The sequence below is a fragment of the Anas platyrhynchos genome, chromosome 7 (assembly GCF_047663525.1).
Source record: "Anas platyrhynchos isolate ZD024472 breed Pekin duck chromosome 7, IASCAAS_PekinDuck_T2T, whole genome shotgun sequence".
In the NCBI taxonomy this organism is placed as follows: Eukaryota; Metazoa; Chordata; class Aves; order Anseriformes; family Anatidae; genus Anas; species Anas platyrhynchos.
The window spans coordinates 18,192,873-18,217,536 of NC_092593.1; the positions used below are offsets into that span (position 1 = coordinate 18,192,873).

The following is a 24,664-nucleotide window of genomic DNA, read 5'->3' on the forward strand; positions in this document are numbered from 1 at the left end:
ATGCTTCCCATTTGGGACTTCAGGTACCAGAGGAAATAAACCGTTCTAATGGGCTCAATACATTTTTGTATGCAGGATCAGAAATTGCACATCAGATTTTTTTTTTCTTTTCTTTGTAGACTGTGTCTACATATTCAGCAAGTATAATTTTAGGTAGGCATTGAAACCACGTTTCTGTTATTACTGGATAAACCTGCAAAACTTGATGCTTATCTGAGCATATTTGAATCATCTCTGTTCCTGAAGTCAGCTTATAAATGCCACTGAATAAAGCCTCTTTGAGTTAGTGAAAGACAGACTTTGTGTCATTCTCAACCTAACTGAAATACAGAAACACTGGATATTCAGTAAATTAATATTCTGGTGGGGCTGCAGTTTGGGAGGCAATGAGATAGTATGAAAGAAGAAAAAGATGGGTAAGTTTTTATTGGTAAATGGAATCTATCTGATATAGCGTTAAGCAATTTTTATAATAAATGTCCAAGCAATTTTGGTGAAGTTAAAAGTTAATGCTGTTTGGTATTAAAATTTAAGAAAAAGAAAAATTCTAACAATTCTGATTTTAATTGCCATAAAAATTGCTAATTTGATGTTGGAAAATCAATAGGGAACAGGAATTGACATTGATTTAGACAGGTCTTGAGCACCTATAAGTGTAACACTATTGCTTTCACTGTTCAAATTATTCTTTTCATGACACAATCAAATAATTAGATAATTCTATTCAGCTAAAGATAGTTAAATATGCAGCAACACAGAATCAACAAATCATCAAGGAAAGTTATATGTACCATGACATTAAAACAGTAGAACAGGAGTCTTTTCATGTTTGTTCAGTAAATTGTGCAGGTTTTATAGAATTAATGTATCTGTTGATGTTACTGTCAAACAAAATTGCTTCAACAGACTTGAATACATGTAATAATTTAGAAAACTCACCACCTCTAACCTATCATTTATTTTCTCATAAAGATAGACGTTAAAAGAGAGGGAGTATTTTTATAGTTCATTTTCCATCCATTATTTCCCATGAAGAAAATTAAGAAATAGCCTATAGATCTTAAACCTCAGGACTCTCCTCCTGCGACTCAGGATGCAATTACTTTCATGTTAGTTGGTAATGCATCATCAGAGCAATACTTGGAAGCACATAGATTTATTGAGTGTGCTTTACTGAGTTTTAAATCTTAATTTAGTGATTTGCAGATTATCAAAGAAGAAATGAGCAACTGATTTTTAGCAAATGTTAATGCCAGAATATGTATTAAAAGTAGTGTAAAGCTTTTTCTGAATTTACTAAGAGGTGTTATTCCAGAAGACAGAAAACACTACCCTTCAAAATGCTGAAGAGTTTGTGATCTCTTCATTGCTCTTCTGGCAACATAACCAGTAAGCTGTAACAAGCATTTATATGTCTGAACAACAAAACACCAAGGGTCACGTTTCTGATAAGGGCTTAAATTATTGCTGTGATTTTTGGTCACTTAAAAGATATTTTCTATCATTAGCTCATGACATGACAATGAAACAAAGTAGATTTTGTGCTTTTTGCTGTTATCTCAACTTCCTTAAAGTATTTCTGAAAAATGTACCTTCAGACAGTTTCCTCAGCTTCCAAACACTTTTATACAGTTAAAAAAGAGCAAAAAGGTGGTAAGAGAATATCTGAAGTACACAAGGTAAAGATGAAGCAGCTACAAGCCATACTTCGTTTCTATGATTACAGTATTGACTGATGAGCATGCTCCAGCCTTGTTCACTTTAAGTTCAAAGAGATTGTCTTAGCATTCTGCCCAGATTGCTATTTTTATGACACCTGGGAATGTTTAGTGTATTACCTAACGTTCTACCAGATCTAATCACTAACATCCCAACTAAAAAGGCATTTGGCAGGGGTAAATAGAATGGATTACATACAATGTGATTATACAGATCACATCTCATTATCAAAACCAACCTATAAAATCACTGTCCTTTTTTCTAGAGCAATCCATCCATTTCATACTGGTTATGCAGAGAAAACGGCAGAGTTGTGAGAGGAAAAAGGCCATGGGGAGCCGATAAGAAAAACTTGTCTTTCCTCAATCCATAGCTGGATCTTAGATAATATTTTTTTCTGCTTTTCCAACATAAACACATAGTTTGGTTTTGGGGAAATATGGCAAGACATGGTAGGTGTCTTATGATGCTTCTCTGCTACTCTGCCACTCTAACAAAAAGATTTTTTTTAGCATGGCACCAGTGAACCAAAATAACTCCAGAAGCTCTACCTCACCTCTGGAATGCTAGATGAAGCTCATGTTTGGGAGAGCATAGGACTCTATGGATTTAACCAAGGACATATGGGAATCTTTTTACAGTATGTGATCACATGTATGGTTGCAGGTATCAAAATCTGGAGAAAAAATGCTTAGGATAAAAGCCTGTCTATAAACTCTCCTGTTCCCAGTATTCTTTGTTTTCTAGACACATTTATCACACTGCTTAAACTGCAGAATGGGTCATTTGTTTCTCAGTTTCCTTAGCTGACTTGGCATTGTTGGTGCAAAAGAGAGAGAAAATAGCATAAAATATCTAGGAAAAATTGTCCCATACAAAACTTATTTTTCAAGCTTTGTTTGAAAACCAGAAGGAAGCTGCAGTCAGCATGCTATCCTAAAAAAAAAAGTCAAAATAAATTAGCTGGCCTCTAATGTGTTCTACAGGATGACCATGAGCCCCAGGCATGGATTTCTTGCTCACTTCCAAACCCAGTAACTAACATCATTAGAGTCTAAGCTGCAGCAAAAGGTGTTGCTTTCCTTCAGTTATAATCTATTGTTATCTTACCGACAAACCCAGTAAAACTAAACTTCTCTGAACAGAACAGAGTGGTATAAATAGGAGACCATGCCATGCCAGCTCTTTTGTTTCAAAAGAGAGTAGATTTCTTCATAATTAATAGAATTAATTTATAAAGTGAAACGTATTCAAAGATGGATACCTAGATTAGAAAAAAGCTGTGAAATGAACATCTTTACTTCCCATTTAATAAATGTTTCACATTCATTAGTAGTAGTATACTGAACATACCTGCTCATGCCAGTTTTTAAGATATTAAAAAATAGTACCCACTTCCCTATTGGTTCTGTTACCAGTTACAAGCTGAAAGCATTAACCAAATTCTAACACATGACAGATAATAGATGAGAAGCATGACCTTATCATTTTGCTTATTAATTTTGAGGGCATTCTGAAACCATTAAAAAACATGTTGTTCTGACTGGGCTTCATGGTCTTTGTTTTTTCTTGCTACTTCTAATCCAATGTAAAAGCCCCAAACCCTAACAAATCCTGAATGGAAAATATTTTGCTCAGATTTCAACACATTGACACCAACCAATCCCCATGGTTCAACCCACTCCACTGCTCAAACCAAAAAAAAGCCAAACAAACCCAAACCTACAAAAATACTCCTCCTCCTCCAAAAAAAAAAAAAAAAAAAAAGCTACTGCTTCTCCTTTATATGCATGTTTAAAACACCTAGTTTCTAATCAGTAGCAGAAGAAAACTGCCTTATAATTATCACCAGTTATATCATCACCTTACTATCTGCAAATTGCTGGAATATTCTGCTCTCCTTTTAGCTTATTCATCAATTTCTTTCAGCAGTGATGTGTGGGAACTTAACTATTTCCTTGAGAATGTTATCCTTCAAATTACCGACCAGTTTTTCAACTTGTTTATAAGCTAGTATTACACTACAAGGGAAATATGTTACTTGCAAAAAATACTATTAAATTGTTAGCTGAACACAGCTGCATTCCTTGTCTGATGAAAATGATTCCTAATAGGGGTGAATGTGCAATTGCAGGCAATTGCTAAATGTTGTCTGCCCACGTTATGGCATTTTGTAGCTAGATCCAACATTTTTACTATCGTGCTTACCTGTGAGGTGTCCAGCATCAGAAGAGATTTCAGAACCAAGCCTGTTTGCAGGTTAGGGCATGCAGGGAGGGAGGAAGGGAGTCCTGAGTCTGAGTTCCACAGTTTCTGCCTTCTTCCCTCCCTGCTTCTGCACATCAGTTGCTATTGCTCTCTATTGCTGGGTGATTTTATCTGGGAAAATATATGTTTATGTTGACCTAAACAGAGAAAGCATTTCCTGAATTAACACAGTAACCACCTGACTGGGATCTAACTGAAGTTAACTGATGTTTTGAGTAGGAGGTTGGGTTAGATGGCCTCTAGAGGTCTCTTCCATGCTACATTTTTGTATGGTTCTAACATTAAGTAAAAGACATACTGTGACTCCTTTCATGGCTGTTTTAAGGTAGCTCTAACTATGTACATGAAAGGTATTATTTTAGACAGTGTATGCCAAGTTGGTCAAAGGACTCTGACAGTTCTCTGGACCTTAATGGGGCTTGACAGAGGCTAAGCCAGGGCTTGACTTCTTTTAGTTCTGGTGGGTGCCAAAATGGTTGGTTTTCACTGAACAACTTACAAAGTTTAGAAACTTTCAAGGTCAATTCACCATGAAATTCACCAGTCTTGGGGTTTAGAGCTCTAGTCCAGAGAACACAGGTTTGCAAAATTGCTGCCTAAAAGTTGGTTTTGAACAGTTTTATTTGCTCCATAGGACATTAGTTCTTACACACTCATATTTTCAGAATGAACTACAATGCAGTCTGAAAGCCTATTTCCCCCATATACTAGCATCAGAAGAAGAACGTTGCTTTTGAAAAGTATTCAGTTAAAAATATATATATATATCATACAATCCATTCCACATTAGCATCAATGAACAGATCTTAAAGTGTTTGGTTCAAGACAATAATAGCAAATTGCTCCTACAAAATACTGATCACTTGGAATTGTTAATTCATGGAAGATACTGGATTCTTTTTCCCAACTCAACAAAATCGGGCAATCCCTTTCTCAGAAGAGCAGATCATGGGAGAAGGACATGGACAAATTAGGGATGATTCCAGGTTACTTGCTTCAAAGCAGCTGGTCTTTCCAACTGCTCCATTTCCACCATATGTTGTGAAATCACAAAACACTCCAGCAGTTGAGATGCCTTAGCCTACTCTGCTGTCACAAAGACATGAGGCTCTACTGGAAACAATCACCTTCAAGGAATATGTTATCATTCACAGTTCCTGTGAATCTCTAATTACATATGCCGTTTTATTACTTCATGCAACAGCAAGCAGTTCCAATGAAAATGCTATGTTTTTCTGAAATTGATAAAAACAATGGGCTTTATTTTCTGTTTCCATGCTTTGTATAGCTACTTGCTCCAGTGCAAAAGAGCCTGTTCTCCAAATGACATCTTTGCATAGGTATAAATGACTTCACTGAGACTGGGGTATTTTTATTGGTTTTGCCATCACAATGATCTTTGCTTTTCTTTTTTTTTTTTTTCACACACAGATCTGTCATACCTTCTAAATGACAATGAAATTACACACATCTATTCCATTTCTATAACAACATCTACAGTAATTACGAAGCCTAATTATATAACAACAATAAAATTTTATTGTATGAGGTTGCTAAGTATGATTGCAAACAAAGGGAATAATTCCTGTATAAGTTATATCAATTGATCATTGAGAACAAGGATAGAAAATAATTGAATAAAAAAGATTCTCCTTTCAGCAGAATGAAATAATTTACACTTTCCATATGGTAAGTAGGGAATGTTGGCTCTGCTTAACCCCCAATTTCATCATTATATGTATGCCTAACTGAGTAATTGGAAGACATATCAAAGCTATTTGCCCTTAATTCAGAAATTTCTGCTTTATGTCAACTTATGTTCCAAAATGAATAGCTTTGAAATAATGTTTGTGTGCAAGTCATTTCATGATGTTGTAAATGGTCCAGTGTGCCAGCTGAATCAGAGTACCAAAAATGTATAGCTCAATAATTTGGTTTATTTTTAGGTCTTATGTTGCCCATCTTTGTTGTAGATGACTTCTTTTAGCCTGAAAACCTGAAGGTCGGTTTCAAGTCATGATCGTATAACAGTTCTTTTTATATCAACAGCTGAGGCTGGCCTTGGGGGACACTGTTACTTATTTCTTAATCTTCTGGGACTGACAGAACAGAGTCTGGCCAGATTAGAAAAACATGGAATAATACTACAAGGTCTATCACTTCATGTGTGACCTGCCATACACCGAGAACTCCACTTTCAGAAGAGCTGTGACCGATCAGCATGTCTGCAGATCAGAACACAATCCTCAAATCAGCCGAGTATCCAGTTAAGGTACATACTTATCATTTGATCAGCCATGTAAACAGGGTATTATATATATTTCAGGTGGGTGGACTGTTTTGAAAATTATTATCTCCAAGAAGTTTGAAGATCACAGTTCTACTTTCCCATAAGTCAGTTATTTTGACAAATTATAATCAACAGATACATGCTGAGTCTTTCAACCACATGCTGTATCTGAACAAACTGCTGAATTTCAGGGGATTGATAGTCACTGAGCGTTAATGATGAGGGGCCACAAGACATCCTTGTTTAAAGAACACAGTAAAGGGATCAGTAATTTATACATTTATTAACTGGATGAATCATTGTTTGTTGCCAGTGTTGTTGCCAATCTATGAGTATTCAGAAATTCTGTCTTTGAAATTAAGTATAGGTACAAACATCTTCACATTGCTCTGAGTCTGTTCACAATGGAGTTCTCAGCTTTGGGCCATATATCAGCATGAACCGGATGTGTAAGAACACTTTAAAAAAAAAAAAAAAAGGTTGAATATAAAAAAGATAAAAATGCTAACTGTTTTGCCCCTATGTGCTGTAATTTTAAGGCCAGAAGTCCTCTTTACAAACTCATCAAAAACATTAAAGGACAGATGTCAATTTTTTGCCCCACTGCTTTCTTTAACAAAAGTCTACTTTTTGTGCCTCTGGGAAGACTTGTCTCTTTCTAGCAATCAGTGTCAGGACCCCATCTGAACCTGTCAGTGCATAAAAGTGCAGACATGGGACTGTCCCCCTGAAGGAAGTCGAGGCTCTTCTAGAAGAGCCTCTTCTAGCCAAGCACCTCTGGAAATTATAATGTGAAACATTAAAAAAAAAGCATTTTAGTCAAGTGTAAATGGAAATGTAACTTTAATTTTAGTGGCAGGTATCTACATCGGGATATAAGAATGCCAATTATTAAAAAAGGACTATCTGGCAGCTACTGCTGGTAAACTCATTTCAGTAAAAGCCAATGTTATGCAGAAATAGGCATGCAGTAGCATGCTACTCTGTATGACAAGAGGAGTTTTGGTCAGTTAAAACCACAGGACATTCGGGACATTATGTAGATTGTAGTTACTATATAGATTGCAGTGAAGTAAGTGACAAAAGTGTTACTGCAAGCTATATAGTAACTAGAATTTTAATCTCTACATAATGTCCTGAATTCTCCTGTTAAGTAGCAAGACCCTATCCAAAAGGTCCTGACAGTAGAATTTATAACTTAGCTCTTTCTGATTAGATTTACTTGTCATATTACTTAAAAGGTATGATGTTGAGAATTTTATTTATTTTGAAAATCTCCAATGAAATCTCATTTTCTCTACCTGCATTTCAAAGTTTGTATTGTTTCACTCTAATATCAGCCACTGTCCCACAGCTTCTGTTCTTGTGAAATTCTTTTCCAAAATTTTGTCTGCTCCTAATTTATTCCACTAGAACTGTATTTGCCTGTCTCTCTTTCTGGAAATGTTTTCATCCATCTATACAGAATAGCCATGACTATTCTATTATTTCAGTAATTATTCTTCCTCTACCTTGTGAAGGTAGCTATGTGATAACCCCTCCTTTTTCACTATCTAAATTCCTTCTTCAGCTTGTGAATATGATAGAAGTCATACAGCTGTTATCTTTGGAAAGAAGAAATCATTCTTGGATCCTAGGATGCTGACACTTCATTTGCTATTACTGAAATATTACATTATAGAAAATCCAGAGTGCAGTGATCCAACTGTGAGGCTCAGTGATACCTTAGTGTGGTACCAGAGTCCACATTTGCATATTTTGGGTTGCAGACTGAAAGAATCCACAGTAGTGGACATGTGAGGTTATAGAAGCAGGAATAAATTTCTCAGCAATGCTGAGGTAAGGAGAAGGAGAGAGAGATACAGTGAAGAGTACAAAGAGAGGGATGGACAGATGTTTGAATGGAGCCATATGTGACTGGAAGTGGCCTTCCATGTCACTGAGTCCAGCAATGCCAGAAAAGCACATCATGTTATCTATCCCTTTACTACATTTCTCAGGCTCTGTCTAAAGACATTTGGAATTCCTGCTTTAAGTTCTATTGGAAGACTATTTCAGAATGTCACTACTCTGATTAACATTGACCTTTTAACTTACCATGGCCATTTTATACTAATTTTCTACTGATATCATCCTATAGGTCTAACAGGTCACATTCCCTCCTGTACATTTTTGATGCTGTTTCACAGAATTACATATCAGAGGACTGTGCCAGCATGAGCATATCCTAATTATCTCATCTGACGTTTCTGCCATATTTTATTCTCAACGCTGTGTTGAAACCTTCCTAAGCCACTTTTCCACTCCTCTGCAGATACAAAATGGATCTATGGTTCTATTACAAGTTTTAATAAGAGATTTAGATTTTAAAGACATGGGCAGACATGCAGTGGAACATTTACCTTGCTGATTCTAATAAAACATATTGAAACAACAATATTAGAAACATAAACAGCACTAAAACTTTTAATGTCTAAATGTGTTTTTTAATCTAATTCAAAAATAAGTGCTAGATATTTGACTGATGCACATAGATATAGTACGATCAACTTCAGTCGATCTACATTTCTTTATACCTCCTAGAAATTTCTTCTTGTACCTAATCCTACAGTTCAGGCCAGAGCAACAACTAAAAACATTGATAACTTAATATAGTAAGAGAGAAGGGAACAGCTGTGGGTAATTCCAATTATGATGACTGACATTATCACAATTTGCTACACAAATTGCTACTCTGCATATTGGTTGATATAGTTCTGGAAAAGGACATAAAGCAATGTCAAATTAAATTGGAAGTGTTTTGTGGCATAAAGATTTTATAGAGTAATTCAAATTCAATTTCAAATGTACTTATTATCAATGTTTTGATAATATGTTTTTGAGACGTTTTAGCTGATCTAAGCAATTTCTACTTGATGTCTCATAGTATGAAGTTTGAAGAATAAAAATAGATTTTAAATATTTTTTTCCCATAATAGTGTCATTAGTAAATAGAAGCTTGGCACTCTGGCTCTAAATATCTAGTCAGAATTTTGTGAAAAAACAAACCAAACAAAAAAAAAAAGTTTGACTCGTGCTTATATAACTTATAAAAATTTGTCTTTTTAATGTAACTTGACTCTTTGTCATATTATCTGTGAAAGTTTTCTATGTATAACTGCAATGAATAATTGAAAAATATCAAAATGGATCCAGAAGAGATTAAATCTTTCACAATTGACCAGGGAAGAAAGTACAATGGTTGCAGATTCACGTTGGCTATCACAGGCAAAATATATGAAAGATAAAAATCCAATTACATTTTAGGCACTAACTGATCTCAAGATAGAACTGATAGAACTTTTTATCTTCTCTAGGAGGGTGTACAATACATTCATTTTTGTATCTGTCAAAGGGAGAAGAAACACAGAAACTATCTGGCATAGCAGTAATATCAAGAAGCTGCAGTTTGGTCTAGGGAAGGCAGGTCAGTAGCAAGGCAAAAGCTATTTCTAGCAAGATTTTCCTTATGGAATCTCTACCTGCATTATATTAGAATGCACTTCCAACCTTCTTCAGTCTGTCAGCCTATTGACAGACTTGAGGAATGAACCTCTACTTACTGAGACTGTAGAAGATTTTTGGGATATAGACTGATGTATCTTAATTTGTATTTTTTTTCCTTTTTTTTTTTTTTTTTATTGGCAGCCTGTCCTTCTATATGTCATTACATTACTAATCTAATACCGATTCTGAATTTAGCTGAATAATTTGCTTAAGATCAAGCCCTTAAAAATGTAGTTGAAAATTAGGTATTCAAAAAATATGCAACCCTGAAATCTTTTCCCTAGGTACACAACTAAATAAAAGGTTACATTATTTATACCTTAAAATTTCCATCCACTTAGAAACAGACCTTTCTGTACTTCAGAATTGCCACAGGCTTGATGAAACACATGAAGGTGATGAAATTTGGAGCTTAGCTCACACTTAAAATCGATTTGAACCTTTCATTTATATCCCCAGAGCACTCTACCCACTAGGTATATCAGAGGACATCAGCAACTGTACTATTCATATAATGTAAACCTGTGGAATTTGCTTTGATTAAGACAAAGTTGCATTAGGCTGTCCAAGAAACCCTCCTGGAAGCATCTAAAGAAAAGCTGCATCCATCAAGCCAGTTAATAATACTATACGCAATGTGTAAATATGTATACAGCTGATAGACATTAAATATCCTTGTGATATTTTAATTTCATTAGTAAACAAGGGAAAAAAACAACAACAACCAAAACACTGAAATATCCATTGGATTCTTTTGTTTGCTTAAAGAATAAAAATCCACTCCTGCAAACCACTAGCTAGAAATGAATGGCAGTATGTCTATGTTGTCCTTTATGTATCAGAAACCTAAGTAAGTGAAAACTAACAAAGAAAATTTCAGAAAACATTGAATAGGATACTACTTTATTGTGAAGATCTTTGCACATTTTTAACTGGCAGGAATCACTGAAGTTAATAGACTTCTTCAGGGCACCCAGTGCATAATACAGCTTTTTCCTGTTAAAAACTAAAACTGAAAAGTTTGATTTGTTTTCCTATTTGAAATGTAACACATATTTAAGCAGAAGTTAAGCGGTATCATCCAGCATTGTAAACTACGTCATGTGCAACTGAATTGGAGGCACAGTAAACAACAGCTCAAACCCTTCAAAGAAATCCAAACCATTTGTGAAATGGGTAACAATCTAATGACTAAATTGATAATCAGCTTCATGAAACTGAAAATGAGCACAATCGGCATTACCTTACCTGGGTAACCTTCTCTGTTACATTGTGCGTTCGATCTTTCACTTTAGGTGCAATAATTGCTTTCTCTGAAGAAGGAGGAGATGAAGATTTTTTTTCACTTTTGATATCTGAAAAATTCAGGGTGAGTTGAGGAATTTTGTTGATTGTACTGTATTTGTTGAGATTTGAATCCGATGTGGATCCCAACAAACTTGACTTGATATGGTTAAAAGGCCCTGAAAAATCAGAACACATATTTAGTATTTGACAAATGCAGATAAGTTATCATTAATATTTATGTGGGATATGTTAGAACTGTACTTAAAAACTATTTTTTACTATGCTATTTTTTAATAGTAAAAATTATTGGCACTTTAAAAATAATTCTACTGCTAATGAGAATCAAATTCACTGGTGGATATTAATATGAAATTTTCTGTACTTAAAGCCTCCAATATTTTCTATAACGTCGGTGGATTGCAAAGTACATAACGGGACTGTTCTTACTTGTTTTAATGTTACCAGGTATGCCCCATGGTAATTCTGGCTGAGTATAAACACTATATTCTCATTTTGTTTATACAAGCTCAAATAGGACACACAATTATATAAGTGTCTCATCTGAGCAAAGGCTCTGTTATCACATCTGTACTGCTCATGCTTCCAGGATAGTTAGTTCAAAAATGCCTTTTGGTAAACTGTAAAACTAAGTAGACCCCTATCCTAGTCTTGTTGATCCATCAACTCCATATTAACCTATGTCTAACACTGCCCTTATAATTTTGAAGTATCAGAAACTCACAAAATATATTGGTTTAATTGTTATGAACAAAAAATATTGAAAATAATAGCAACAAACACATGTAGCATATTAATGGATTATTTAATATACACTTAAACATCTTGCATTATTTTAATGAGACATGATAAACAAAAAATATGGAGTGCACATACTTCATGAGGTACATATCCATTATAATTATTCTCTTCAATATTGTACAGTGATTTGTACAACAAGTATGCGATATAATTGAACAGTATACTTATTTTGTACTTTCATCATACAGTTTATCCAGAAAACAAAAATATATTAAGGAAAGTTTGGTTTTGAGAAAAATACTGGAAAACGGAGCTGCATGTATGTTTAGACAATAACAATTAATTCCAGTTATGGATTTAAGAAAAACTCCTGGTCTTGCTGTCAGTTACACTGTCTATATTATGGTATTGAAGGTTTTTTCTCAGATCCACACAAGAGCCTCACTGTATTATAAATCTTTTATTTATTTATTTATATTTTTTTTAATTCCTAGGAAGGAAACAAAAACTGCTGCTATAATTCATGAACAGCCAGTGGGACAGAATTAGGCTATGGGGTAATTTTGAGTCAACAGAGGAACAGCTGGATTGTATATGCAGTGTGTGAAGGAGTACTATCCAAAGCAACCAGCTGCCTGAAGCTAGTTGTAGGGAAATCCAGGCAGCGCTGCATTCTGTACCTTGACCGCCAGAGGTTTTACTAGGGACTCAGAGCCCAAAGGCTGTTTTATGAAGGTCAGTACCTATGTTTTATCTTTTCAGTTACTAAGAAGGCCTCTTTTTCTTTTTTGTTTGTCTGACAAATTCTTCAGGTGAGGGCTGGGCTTCTCTTGAACCTGGCTGAGAATGCTTGCTGAGGAAGCTATCTTTTCATTTGCTTTCCTAGCTTAAAAGAATTCATGTACATGGTTTCTACCTCCTAAATTCATGATAATTTAGCAATCTGGGCCAGAGAAAAAAAATCCTTCGCTATACCAATTCAAATTGTGACACTGCGCAGAAAAATTTTCAAGATTACAAGGGGAGAGCCCAATGCCCTAGGTCAACAGTTAAGGTGCTCCCCTTGGGAGAGTTCAATCTAGTTTTTCTGCTCTCACGATTCTTTCTGTCTAATGATCATTTGATGTAGGATAAACAAAATTTATGGGTGAGTGCTCTAGCCACTAAACTACAAAAATTAGTCTTTCTTTTCATCCTTAGACCAACGAACCTCGTTTATTATTTGTAGAACAGCTTCACAAGGAAAGGGAAAGGCTAGAAAAGTTTCACTGCCTTTCTCCCATAAGGAATTCTGGAAAGCCTGGTACTGATGACACTATTAAGGAAATAGCTAAGGTAGGACCTGAATCCATCTTTCCACCATCTAGTTGTTTCTATTAAAAAGTGGTCTTCAAAATAAAGCAGTCACAGTCACCTCAGAAATTAGCAGAGGGGCTGGTGTGTGATGGGCAGCGCTTGGTTGCATTTCTTCAACTCTACTGCTCTACACAACAGTAGCAATTAATCCTTTCTGAATATTGAATTGGCTTAAACATTAGTGGGGTATCAAGTTGGCCAATCTGTAAGATGGACAAGATTCTTGATTCCTAGAGAACCCTAAGATAAAAAGGAAACTAGGAGAATTAGGTGCACGCATCTACAATTAGATAGCAGATTTTATTTTATTTTATTTTATTTTATTTTATTTTATTTTATTTTATTTTATTTTGATGGTAACTTTAAAGATGCTTACATTGCATTGAAGTTTTGCTTTCTGTGATTTAAATCTTTAATTGCTTCTTTTCAAAATGGAATTACTCTCTCCTTCTCTACCTAATATCCATGCCCTAGTATTTAATACCATATTTAAGTTAATTGCACATGAAAATAGAACCTTTAAAAAAAAAACAAAAAACAAAAAAGAAACAACAACACACCTTCTTTTGCTTTAAAAAGTAGTGAAAGATATATGTACCTCATTGATAATGGTAATTAATTAAAAGACATTACTAGCTTAAGTACAGACCATGATGCCAGCAATTGAGCTGCTACTTGACAGCTAGTGGACTTTTCCTATATTCTCATAGCAGGAAGCAGAAAAAGAGGGCCATAATAAATCACAATTGACACTAATTGGCACTCTGATTGACACTTTCAGTGGAGCAGCCAAGAACTGAATAAGCAGGGAGAATGACAGGCTTCTGCCTACAAAGGAGATTCTTTAAGGTAAAGTCTGAGCTCCCCATTTTTTTGGTTGTATTCCATTGTTCCTGCTTACACAATGTACTAGGAAATGATTTCACTCTGAGCTGTCAATCCATCATCTTTCACCAGCAGTAAATATAAAAGCTGTTTTACAGTTCAATGACTGCATTTCTTCCCCAAAATTTTGCCAACATACACGTGAAGCAAATGCAATGATTTTGGAGTCCATGACTTGCTCTACAGAATCTGGCTCATGCAGTGCATGCAGTTTAGAAAGACAACTTTACCAAGTACACACACTTTTTGTTTCATGCATGAAATCACAAATCAGTTTTCAGACATAGCTAAAATATCACAATTAAACTGAACACTTTTTTTTTTTTTTTTTTTTTTTTTTTTTTTTTAGAAATGGAGTAGTTACTAAAGAATGATATCCAAAATGCTTTTAAAAGATGTATCAGTGCTGGTGAAATAGAAGCAATTTTGTAACTGCACTAAAAATTGTTTAAACATGAAATTGGCAATGAAATTCGTGCATGCACATTTTAATACTACAGGAAGCTTGAAACCATACCCCCTGCCATCCAGGAACGTGAAACTGGTTTTAAGGAGACAAAAGAGGAATAAGTGAAGATACTTCCACAAGGCTCCTAATTACCAATTATTTTATTTTAGAGATAGTTGTCTGAAAAGTAACCAACTTATAACAATAGATTATTTATTACTGGACCAGCCCACCTTTACATCCTTTCACAGGTAAAACTCCTGATTGCTTCTACAGAAGTTTTGCCTGCTTATAGACAACAGCACTGAGTTAAACAACTTGCTCTATGTCCCTCCCTTTAATTTTGAATTAAAAGATACTTAAATTCAGTAACTGTTTAACTATGCCTTCACTTTTTCCAGGGATTGGTAGTTAGTACTTTGAGACAATAGTTAAGGGAATAACTACATGTTCAACATACATAATTTCACTAATGCAGCTAGCCCTTGGGAGGCCAATATGAGAATGTTGCATTTGAACATTTCATAGAGCAGGCAAAGTAACATGCCAAAAAGTGTGGCTGTTGAAACACTGGAATGTCTAGATGTATACTTTACCTTTGACATTGCGACCATTGTCTGGTTTTCAGCATAATAAAAGCAAAGGAAAAGAGAGAAAAACAGACAACTAAAATCTACATCAGAAAAAAAGCAGAAAATATTGGTTCGAAATATGCGTGGTTGGAATTAAAATAGTTTTGCTCCTCCTTGATTATATTACATAAAGTTTTAGTCAAGATGAAGTCACTCTGGCAATTGAAAAATAACCTTTAAAACTGTTTGGAGTTGATCTTCTGGTGCTGCAAAAAATGCATAGAATTGGCCCTAACTTAGTTGCCTTAATAGTTAAATGCTCAAATAGTTTTTCCACAAGTCTAGCACTGGGTTGCAAATCAAAATAGCCAAGCCACTGAACAATAACTTTGCACATGTAATTATGTGAGACTGAGGCACCTGCGGCTGTGGGTGGCCCAGGCTGGCTGCACATGCCGATGGGTGAGCAGGCAGCCTAGTGCAGGCCCTGTGCCCACCCAGGTCTCAACACCGGAATTAAGCTTCCCAGAACTTGTTTTACCATGGCAGCAAGGTGAGAAACACCTTTTCTGAGTAAGTACTGAGGAAAGACTGAGGAGAAAGATGTATCTTAAACCTTTCTTCAGGGCTTAGGTGCCTTTGCGTGAGGTAACAGTGACAAAGGTATCTTCATGAGGTACACCTGAGAGCTGCTCATCACAAACACACCCAGCACTGAATCCTCACCTGAGAGAAAACCCCTTCACAGAGAAAGCAATGCACCATTTATCATCATTGTTATTAAAAGAAGCTGCATGTGTCCGTAGGTAGACACCACCTCTACCTACTCAAGGATGTACATGACCCACAGGCTGCCCTCCCTTCATGGTAGCTCACCCTTCCTGGCTGCAGCGGCTTGCTGGGTGTGAGAGGCTCTAGGGGCTGGCAGGAGAGTGGAGCCAGGCCCAGGGTACTGCCATGCCCCCGTGTGCTGCTATCTGCCATGACCAGCTTTCCAGCTTGCACATATCAGTGGGCCTCAAGCTGACATTCATGCACGGTTTCCCCCCTCTGAGAGGCAGCCCCTGAGGCCTCAGCTTGCTCTAGCCCCGTCTGTCCTGTCCATGCTGAGAGCCTGCTCAAGAGAAAGGCTGCGGCCTTCTCCTGTGAAGGGAATTGGAGGTGATGTCCTGTGTGTGTGTGGCACCGTGTGGCACCTGCTGCCTCTCTGGCTTCCCTCAGCTTCCCGAGAGCCAGGGAGTGTGGGACACAGTGCCAGGCTCAATGGGGGTGTGGGACACTGCTTTTCTTCTGTCAGCCTGATGCCTGTGCCAGGAGTCCACAGCAGCACTGCAGGTTTTGTAGGCTGAGTTAGGCTCAAAACCATTTTTTCAGAAGGTCGCAGAGGTGTCACTGAGGACCCTTTCTGAAGACAGTAAAATTCCTGAAGTGCATGGCCTGCAAAATGTAGACTGATGGTGTTTCAGATGACAAGAGCTTGGCCAGGTTTCAGGCACAGGGTGGAAGTCCTGCTGCTTTTACTGTCAAATAGGTAAATTTAAGATTGAATTCAATTGAGTACACTGAAATGAGTATAAAATCCTAAATTATCATTTTTAATGTAATACCTTTCAGTGTATAATTGCCACTAGGCCACACTGGGACCGTAGTTTGCTTTTACTTACTGTAATTACCTTTAATTAGGGCTTTACCTTCTTCAGTATAGTATCTAAAGCTTCTGCTCAGAATCTGTGAGTCCAGAGAAGAAGATTTAGGCTGAATCTTGGTTGCCTAACTTACACAGATAATTTTATAGTAACAATAGGGGTTTATGGCATACTATTCCTTAAGGCATATAGGATGTTACTTGCTAGCTAAATTTAAACATCTTTTCAGCATAAGGTGCCAAATTCTAATATGGGTTGAAGCAGATGGCATCAAAGATGGTTAATAATAATAGTGCAATTCTGAGAACAATCCTCTCTTCTGCTGTACTTTTTTAGAACGTGTATGTATGATCTAAAGTGAGGGACAGATTCTCTACTATTTTGTAGTTTATGCAAAGTGAAACCAGAGTGGCATTATTTTATCTATTGACATTGTAAATGATAACATCATGTAAGAGGCCATAGGAATTCAAACGGAATGTTTACTTCTCACAATAAAATTTCTTTTACTCAGTGTAATGGAGCTAGAAATTTTTGCTTCTCTATGAAGCCAATATTAAATTATATGGCAATTTCTGCATGAGCTTTGTATCATCATGACCCAAGAAACTTAATAATCAAACTTATTTTTACACATTTTCTTAGTATAATTAATAACCAGCTGGGAAGTGCTTTAATCAGAATAAGTTCTGAAAATAGAAACTGACAAAATAGATATCTTTAAATGTGTTTTATTTGAAAGGTGGATTTATATATCTGGGGAAGTTAAAACCAAGATGAAGCATATGTAATGTTCCAAAAGACATGCCTGAACTTTGGAGACTTTTGGCTCCAGATCCTTATCTTGAAATCTTGGCTTCAATGCGAACGTGACATATAGCAAAGTGGCATGGTTTGGAATGGATTTAATTGAATTTTCAGGTTCATTTGAGCTGAAAAAATCAGAGTCCAAAAGAAACAAAAAAAATGAGAAAAGAAGCATTTCTGAATTATATTTAATATAGGAAGAGTTTAAGGAATAATCAGTTCTGTTGTTGTACGAGTTAATCTAGGTGGAAGAGGAGCATTCAGATTTATATTTTGGGAGATGTACAGAAGCAATGACCTCTTGCTACAGACCTTCCAAAAGGCAGGAGAACTTAAATGAATTTTACACTTGGGGTTAATAAATAGGAGAAAAACCCATAATCACTGAAAATAAAACCCAATTTTCTTGCTATTTTATAAATCTGTACAGTCTTCCATGACAAGTTTCTGAATTGTTAAAAATATTCCACATACATTACTTGTCATCTAGCTTGAATAAAAATTATGCAATTTAATAAATTATACTATCAGTAGCTCTAATAGCATTGTATATGTGGCACTTTTCTGGGAAAGCCAGTTTCAAAGGTGCTTCTCCATTCACCACAGGGCTTCCAAACCTCTGTTGAGCTGTTTTCCAAGTTTCTCAAACTCTATCTCCAACATGAAGAAACATGGCCCATGCTCCATTATGCTTTGCATAATTAGGTTGCAAGAATATACTAACACAAAGAGAAAATGACACATTAATTTTACACTAAATAATTCACTAAGTATTTCACCAAGCATTGTACCAAGTATTTCACTGGAGTTGCTGAGAAAATTTTTCTCCAATGTGAGAGAAAAAGTATGTCTCTGTGTTGAGTTAGTGAATATACAATGAGCATATCACAGTTTTAAGAAAAATAAACTTATCAAGTTCTGAAGTAAGATTTCATACAATCAAAGATATTCTAATTTACGTGAGTAAGGGGCCAGAACGTGCATGCAATTTAGCTTGATCAGCTGATTTGTTTTCCCAAATACAAAAATTAGCTTTACAGATGTTGGACCCAGTTTCGCTATATCCCTGTATAGAAGGTTGATTGGTACTCATAGAGCAACCCCATGATTTCATTGGTCTGCTTAGACGTGAACAGCAGTATTTAGGGCAAAAAAGACCTGGCATATTTGGGCCCTGAATATTTTCAGTTTGACTTTGAATATGTATAGATGTTTATATTTAATTTTGCTTACAAAGTAATCATAGTTACTATGAAAAATTGTAATAATCCCTTTCTTAGGGAATCATAGAATACTGACTGATTTTTCTACCATACCTTCACTTGCATGACGGTCCCTAAAAATGTTCTTGGGATGGACGTTAAAGCCTTCTATGTCATGTACTGAAGACGCTCTCCGTATGCTACAAATGCTTTCCTTTGATCTGGAATGGGTTAGTGGATTGCTTGTCTGTATCATGTCAGGGTAAAGTCTGTCCCATTGCTGTTTAGGCGATGAATGGTCAAGAGGTCCTGATATATTAACCAAAGGCGAACATTTAGTGGGCTGAATCAGTGCTTTTGTGTCATCCACTTCTGAAGGACTACAACTTTCTTTTGTAGGTGATTTAAAGTGCTTCATAGCTACTGAGTCATCACTGTGCTTGGATGAGTCGATTATCACTGCATCAGGGTCCTCCTGTGGTAAGGACTGCTTTCTGTATGTTAAAAGTCTCAATCCAGGTAACCGGAATCCAAAAAGTTTGCCTATGTGTAAATACATATAGAAAAGAAAAGATGAGCATTAGTTTCTTGTCATGAAAACCTGCTTTTTCACACATAGAGTGCATAATGACAGCTATAAATGATAGATGTATTCCTAATAGTTTTGCAATGGAATGTTTAATTGTGGAGGTTTGTTAAATTCCAGGTTTGTTAAACTCATTTTTTAGAGGATTTCATATTTCAGTCAAACCTAAGCTACTAAGCTCTGAATAAGGATAACAGCATTGATTCTACAGTCTGTTTTAAAAGAGATAAAGTTATCTAATCTCACGGTCCTTTCTGACCTTCTGAAGAGAAACAAAATGCAGGAAAAAACAGCAACATAGCTCTCAACCCTCAGTTGCACCTGTACAATACAAGCATCTTTCATGCATTTGCATGGATGTAGGCTTAGCTGGGTTGGTATATTAAATGATAAAGCAGGTTATTCTGAGTTTATGGAAAGTGCACAACTTTGTGTATTGGTAAGAAATAGCAGCAACTGAGAGGAAGTGTCAAATGCAAATAAAATAGCACAAACAAAGAAAACCTAGGGGGAGAAATGTAAAATCGACAGACCATTTCCTAAACAAAGCAAAACCAGTCAGCAAATATTGTGTAATACAACTCAGATGGAGGCATAGGCTCTTCTGATGCAGAGAAAACACAGTAAAAGACTTAGAAGTGCTGAAGAAACAATAACAAAATAACGTAACTAAAATGGTCAGATGTCATGTAAATGGTTTGACTTAATACCCCTTGTATATCCCCATGTATATCCCTTCTTGTCACTTATCACTCTGCAACATGAGTGTTTTCTACAGTGGATTGATATCAAAATGATTTCTCAAAGGATGTCACAAATGTCTTGTTGTTTCCTCTTTATCTTATTCAGTCAGTTTTAATCACCAGTGTTTGAAGCTAGCTAATGTTCATTAATATTTAGCACTGAGATTTATCACTTCATATTGAAATGTTTTGAAATATTCGTTTATTGATGCCTGTACACAACAGCTAAAACAGAGCAATTGATGACAGCTAAATCATTTAACATTTTCAAATGAATATCCTATGTGTTTGGTATTGAATTTCTTTTGAATTTTAAATAGATAAAAGTGAGAGTGCCCTGCTCTTAAAGTAAAAGCTGTATAAAGCCAAAAGTTGTTATACTAGATGTCACTGCAGGTCCATGTACAAGACATTGTAGGACCTCTGATAGTGTAGGATATGCCTGTAAATCTCATATCATACTCATATCATATTCTGATTAATTTTATGACATCAGTAAACTCTCACTTTGCCATTTTCACCTTCTTTCTCCTAATATTTGAAAATGTACTTAAGAGTAAAGAGGGGGTGGGGTTAGGGGAGGTGGGGTGGGTGGGTGGGGAGGGGCCTACTGACACCATCTTGATATTGAGAAATCTGGCCATTTATTCCAACCTTTTTTTTCCTGTGTTAAAATGTGATTCCATGTAACAATCTTCCTTTTATTTTCTTGACAATTTCAGTCAGGGATTTTCTGAAAAAGCTTGTTGTATTCCAAATGTTTAGTACTGAATCTATTACTCTAATGCATAAACTAACACAACAATACAGTGTATATCAGATTCGCAAACAGCACCTAAAGGTGCCAATTTTCAATCCGCACATTGATATTCAGTAGAGTGCACCTTGGGAGCATGCATATTTCTTCTGACTATTCTTAAACAAATTGCTCACAGTTGAAATCAGTGAAGTACATACAAAATGATTTTATTATTTTGAATGTACATAGAATTGAGTTGTGAAGCACTTTATAAATCAGTTCTGCAAGCATATTGAATCAAAGGTGAAACAAATAGTAAAACCCCTTTTTTTATCAATTACATTGATCTTAAAAATACCATTCATAAGATGTTCTGGCATTAGACACTGTTAAAGGCTTTTTGCTGGCACTCTCTTTTAGTTATATTCATGGTGGTGCAGATGGTCTTTTCTGCTTCACCAAGTTAATATGACCATGTTATACTGCATTACTGATTCAGCTGTCTAACTGCAGTTGAGCTGGAAAGAATACTCAGTGAGAATTTTGCTTCTTGCTAAGATTCTTGGGCATGAAATAGAAAACTTAAATGAGTAACTTTTTGCTACTCTTCTGTAAACGCTAATAAATGCTCTAAAAATTAACATCCCTAGTTCCTGCTTTTTAACTTGAATATTCTGTAGGGGGGAGGAGTATTGCTGTTATTCTTCAGGTTATAGGTAATGAACTCATTGATGTGTTGAACATTCAGTGCTCTCCTACAGCTCTGCTGCTAAAGCTGTCAGGAGGCCCATTCAGAATTTATCTAATTTACATCACACTTCCTTGCTTAGCTCAGTAATAATACAATTTGGCATGAAGCAAAATTCATGGCCCCAGGCCTGATGTCCCAGTACAGACCAAAAGGCTCAGCAGAAGCTTTCCCGTCATATTGTGTATAGGGTAAAATATTTTGTTTGAAAGTGGACAACACCCGCACTCTGTAGGTATGATGTCAGACCATATATATCTTAGCTTATAAGACAAAAATATTTTTGAGATGTAAATTCTTATGTATTATTGAAGTTGCAAACTAGATTGCCAAGTTCTTCTTAATGCTGAATCAGAGATTTGTATAATTGTGGCTTGCTAAAAGCAATTGAAGAAAGCTGTTGAGGCTGAGTCACAATTCCAGGCTTCCACCTCCTCCTTTCAAACCTTGCTTCACTAAATAAGTAATTTGCAACTGACTTAATCTGCTGGTTGTACTTATTCCCTGTGCCAGCCCAGCTAACCCTTAGACCTTCTAAATAGTAGAGCTTGGTCAAAAATACTTTTCCGATAAGAAAGGACACTTCTAAACTGTTGGCAGATGTAGTTATTTCCAAAGCCCCAAATTCAAATAGACTTTCCTTGCCTTCTGAAAGACTTTTGTATTCTGTCTCATATTTTGGGAGCTCAGAGGGGAAGATGTTTAGAATTCATGGAGCCTGAAATATTTAAGCTCCTTCAGCATTTTCAAGGTATAAAAATTTTTATACTCATGACATATACTCATACATGTCATCACTTGATTTCTCTGCCAGGAATCTGAAGTCTTTACAGAGATAGGGAACTTCTTATTCTTAGAAAATACAATAATCTGTAACATCAGACCTAAAGAATGGCACTGAATGAAAATATCTTGAAAATATTTGTTTCCATGTTAGAAAGATAAGATGAACTTGATCTATTAAACTAGTGCTGTGTCTCCTCTTACATTTAGGACTTATTGGACTTTCTACCCCAAATGTATTTTTGAAGAGGTGTTATTTTATTGTTCTCAAGATTAAGACAAAAGCTTAGTCTTCAAAATTGCTTTGCTTTTAATTTTAATTTTTATTTTTTATATTAAAGAATTAGAAATAAAATGAAGGTTTCAAACTGATAAAAAAATAAAATGTTTTGATAGTTAAGAGAAAAAAAGTGTAGGAAAAAGCTGTCCTTATATGGAAAAGCAAGACTATTGTTTTTTGAAGTGTTGAAATCAGAAATGTTAACATCAATGAAAAATGTCACTTTTTAAACACTAAATACTGTCATATAGAATTTTGTGGTAGGGAAAAAAAGGAAAAGAGAGAAAGAAAGACAGAGAGAAAGAGAGAAAGAGAGAGAGAGAGAAAGAAAGAGAGAGAGAGAGAAAGAAAGAAAAGAAAGAGAGAAAGAAAGAAAGAGAGAGAGAAAGAGAGAAAGAGAGAGAGAAAGAGAGAAAGAGAGAGAGAGAGAGAGAGAGAGAGAGAAAGAAAGAAAGAAAGAAAGAAAGAAAGAAAGAAAGAAAGAAAGAAAGAAAGAAAGAAAGAAAGAAAGAAAGAAAGAAAGAAGCTTGGTCCCAAAAGACTTTATTACCAGCTCTGATTATGGTTGCAAATTCCCTGTCCCATGAATACAAATTACATTGTGAAAATGGTGTACTCCAGCAAAAAACATATCTGAAAAAGAATTTCTTTCATAAACCAATATACTTGCAAGGCAAATCATTTTCCTATTTATTCTGTGTAGGCATTTTGTGAGGGGAACTATTTGGCCTGAATTTTGCCTTGCTGCAGTGTTGTTTCTTCTTAAAGTTCTAGTGATGGAAATGCTTGGTTACATACTAGACACAGTAGTTAAGTCAAAGAAACACCTCCAACTGAGAGATCTTTAGTTTTGCTGTTATTTCTGCAGTGGCTTTAGGGTTACTGGTAGATGCTAGGTTCTGCTACAAAGTCTGCTTATTCCATGTCAATGCACATGGAATTTCCAGTTTCCTACCCTGAGTATTGCAGAAGAGTAGCCCCAGATAGCAGCTGGGAGGTCATAATGACTCCTCAAAGGGGTTAAGCTAGATTTTTTAGTATCTCTAGTATTATTGTTACTTTCTTGCTGATGTAGAAAGGTAGAAAAGTTGGCTTCAGGTAAGTCAGCAAAAGGGAAAATAAGTGGCACCATAGCTAGATTTAGTCTATTATGTTCGTGGCTTTCTCTAGGTTTACACTTTCCAAAATCAAATCAAAGGAGCTCAAATGCAGAAAAAATTTGCACAAGACAAATTAAGTTGTAGAAACTGTCAGAACTGTTTTCTGGTGTGATGTACAACTTGTTCTAGGCTGAAGAGCCAAACTAAACTCTGAGCTGCCCATGTTAAGGAATAGCATGATACCTGTGGTACAGTGTATTTTACACTGAGAGAATTACAGAAAGAGTCAATTATGGTAGTTTTTTTTTTTTGTTTGTTTTTGTTTTTGTTTTTTCTTCTTCTCCCCAGTTCTTTCCCCCCAAATGCAGGGAAACATATAAAAATGGACCATTTTCTTACTCTGCTCATTAATCTTTATAATTTTTATAATTTGTGTCTCTTTCTTCTCAGGAAGGAAAAAGAAGGAATAATTATTAACTTTAGAAGCATATATTTATAATTCTCAGATATTTTAGACACTTTTTTTATACATTGGTATACATTTTATACATTGGTTCTACTTTAATTTTAGCATTTCAGTTATTATAGTTTTCTCTAAAATTTAAGGTTGCACTTGAACTCTATCTGTATCAGTAACAGCAATCTTCTTCATGTTCCCTTGTAAGTGAGAAAAATATTTTATCTTTGTGATGGTGATACCATATTTTTGTCCTGATGCTGTACTTCTGAAAAGTAGTATTGAGAATGGCTAAAAGAATAATCTGATTCCAGATCCTCCTGCTTACAAATAGGCCTATGAAATGGCCTATCAAAACATGACTGATAAAGCTAAAAATGGGAAAGGAATGAAGTTTCTGGCCACACACAGGGCTATACTTGGTTGGCTAGTGAATCTCGTCT

General features: G+C 35.6%; 1 protein-coding gene across 4 annotated transcripts in view; it reads right to left on the minus strand.

The window, feature by feature from the left end:
• The window catches only part of KCNH7 (potassium voltage-gated channel subfamily H member 7), a 223,787-nt gene that overhangs the window by 59,700 nt on the left and 139,423 nt on the right, over nt 1-24,664 (minus strand). For 2 of the 4 annotated variants that reach the window (XM_072040860.1, XM_038182318.2), the window contains 3 exons: nt 18,900-19,328; nt 14,628-14,651; nt 11,072-11,286 (listed from right to left, as the gene is read on the minus strand). In XM_072040860.1, coding sequence (XP_071896961.1) covers nt 11,072-11,286; nt 14,628-14,651; nt 18,900-19,328 — 668 coding nt within the window. The remainder of the gene's footprint in view (nt 1-11,071; nt 11,287-14,627; nt 14,652-18,899; nt 19,329-24,664) is intronic. The other 2 variants (XM_038182321.2, XM_038182320.2) reach the window with 1 other exon arrangement.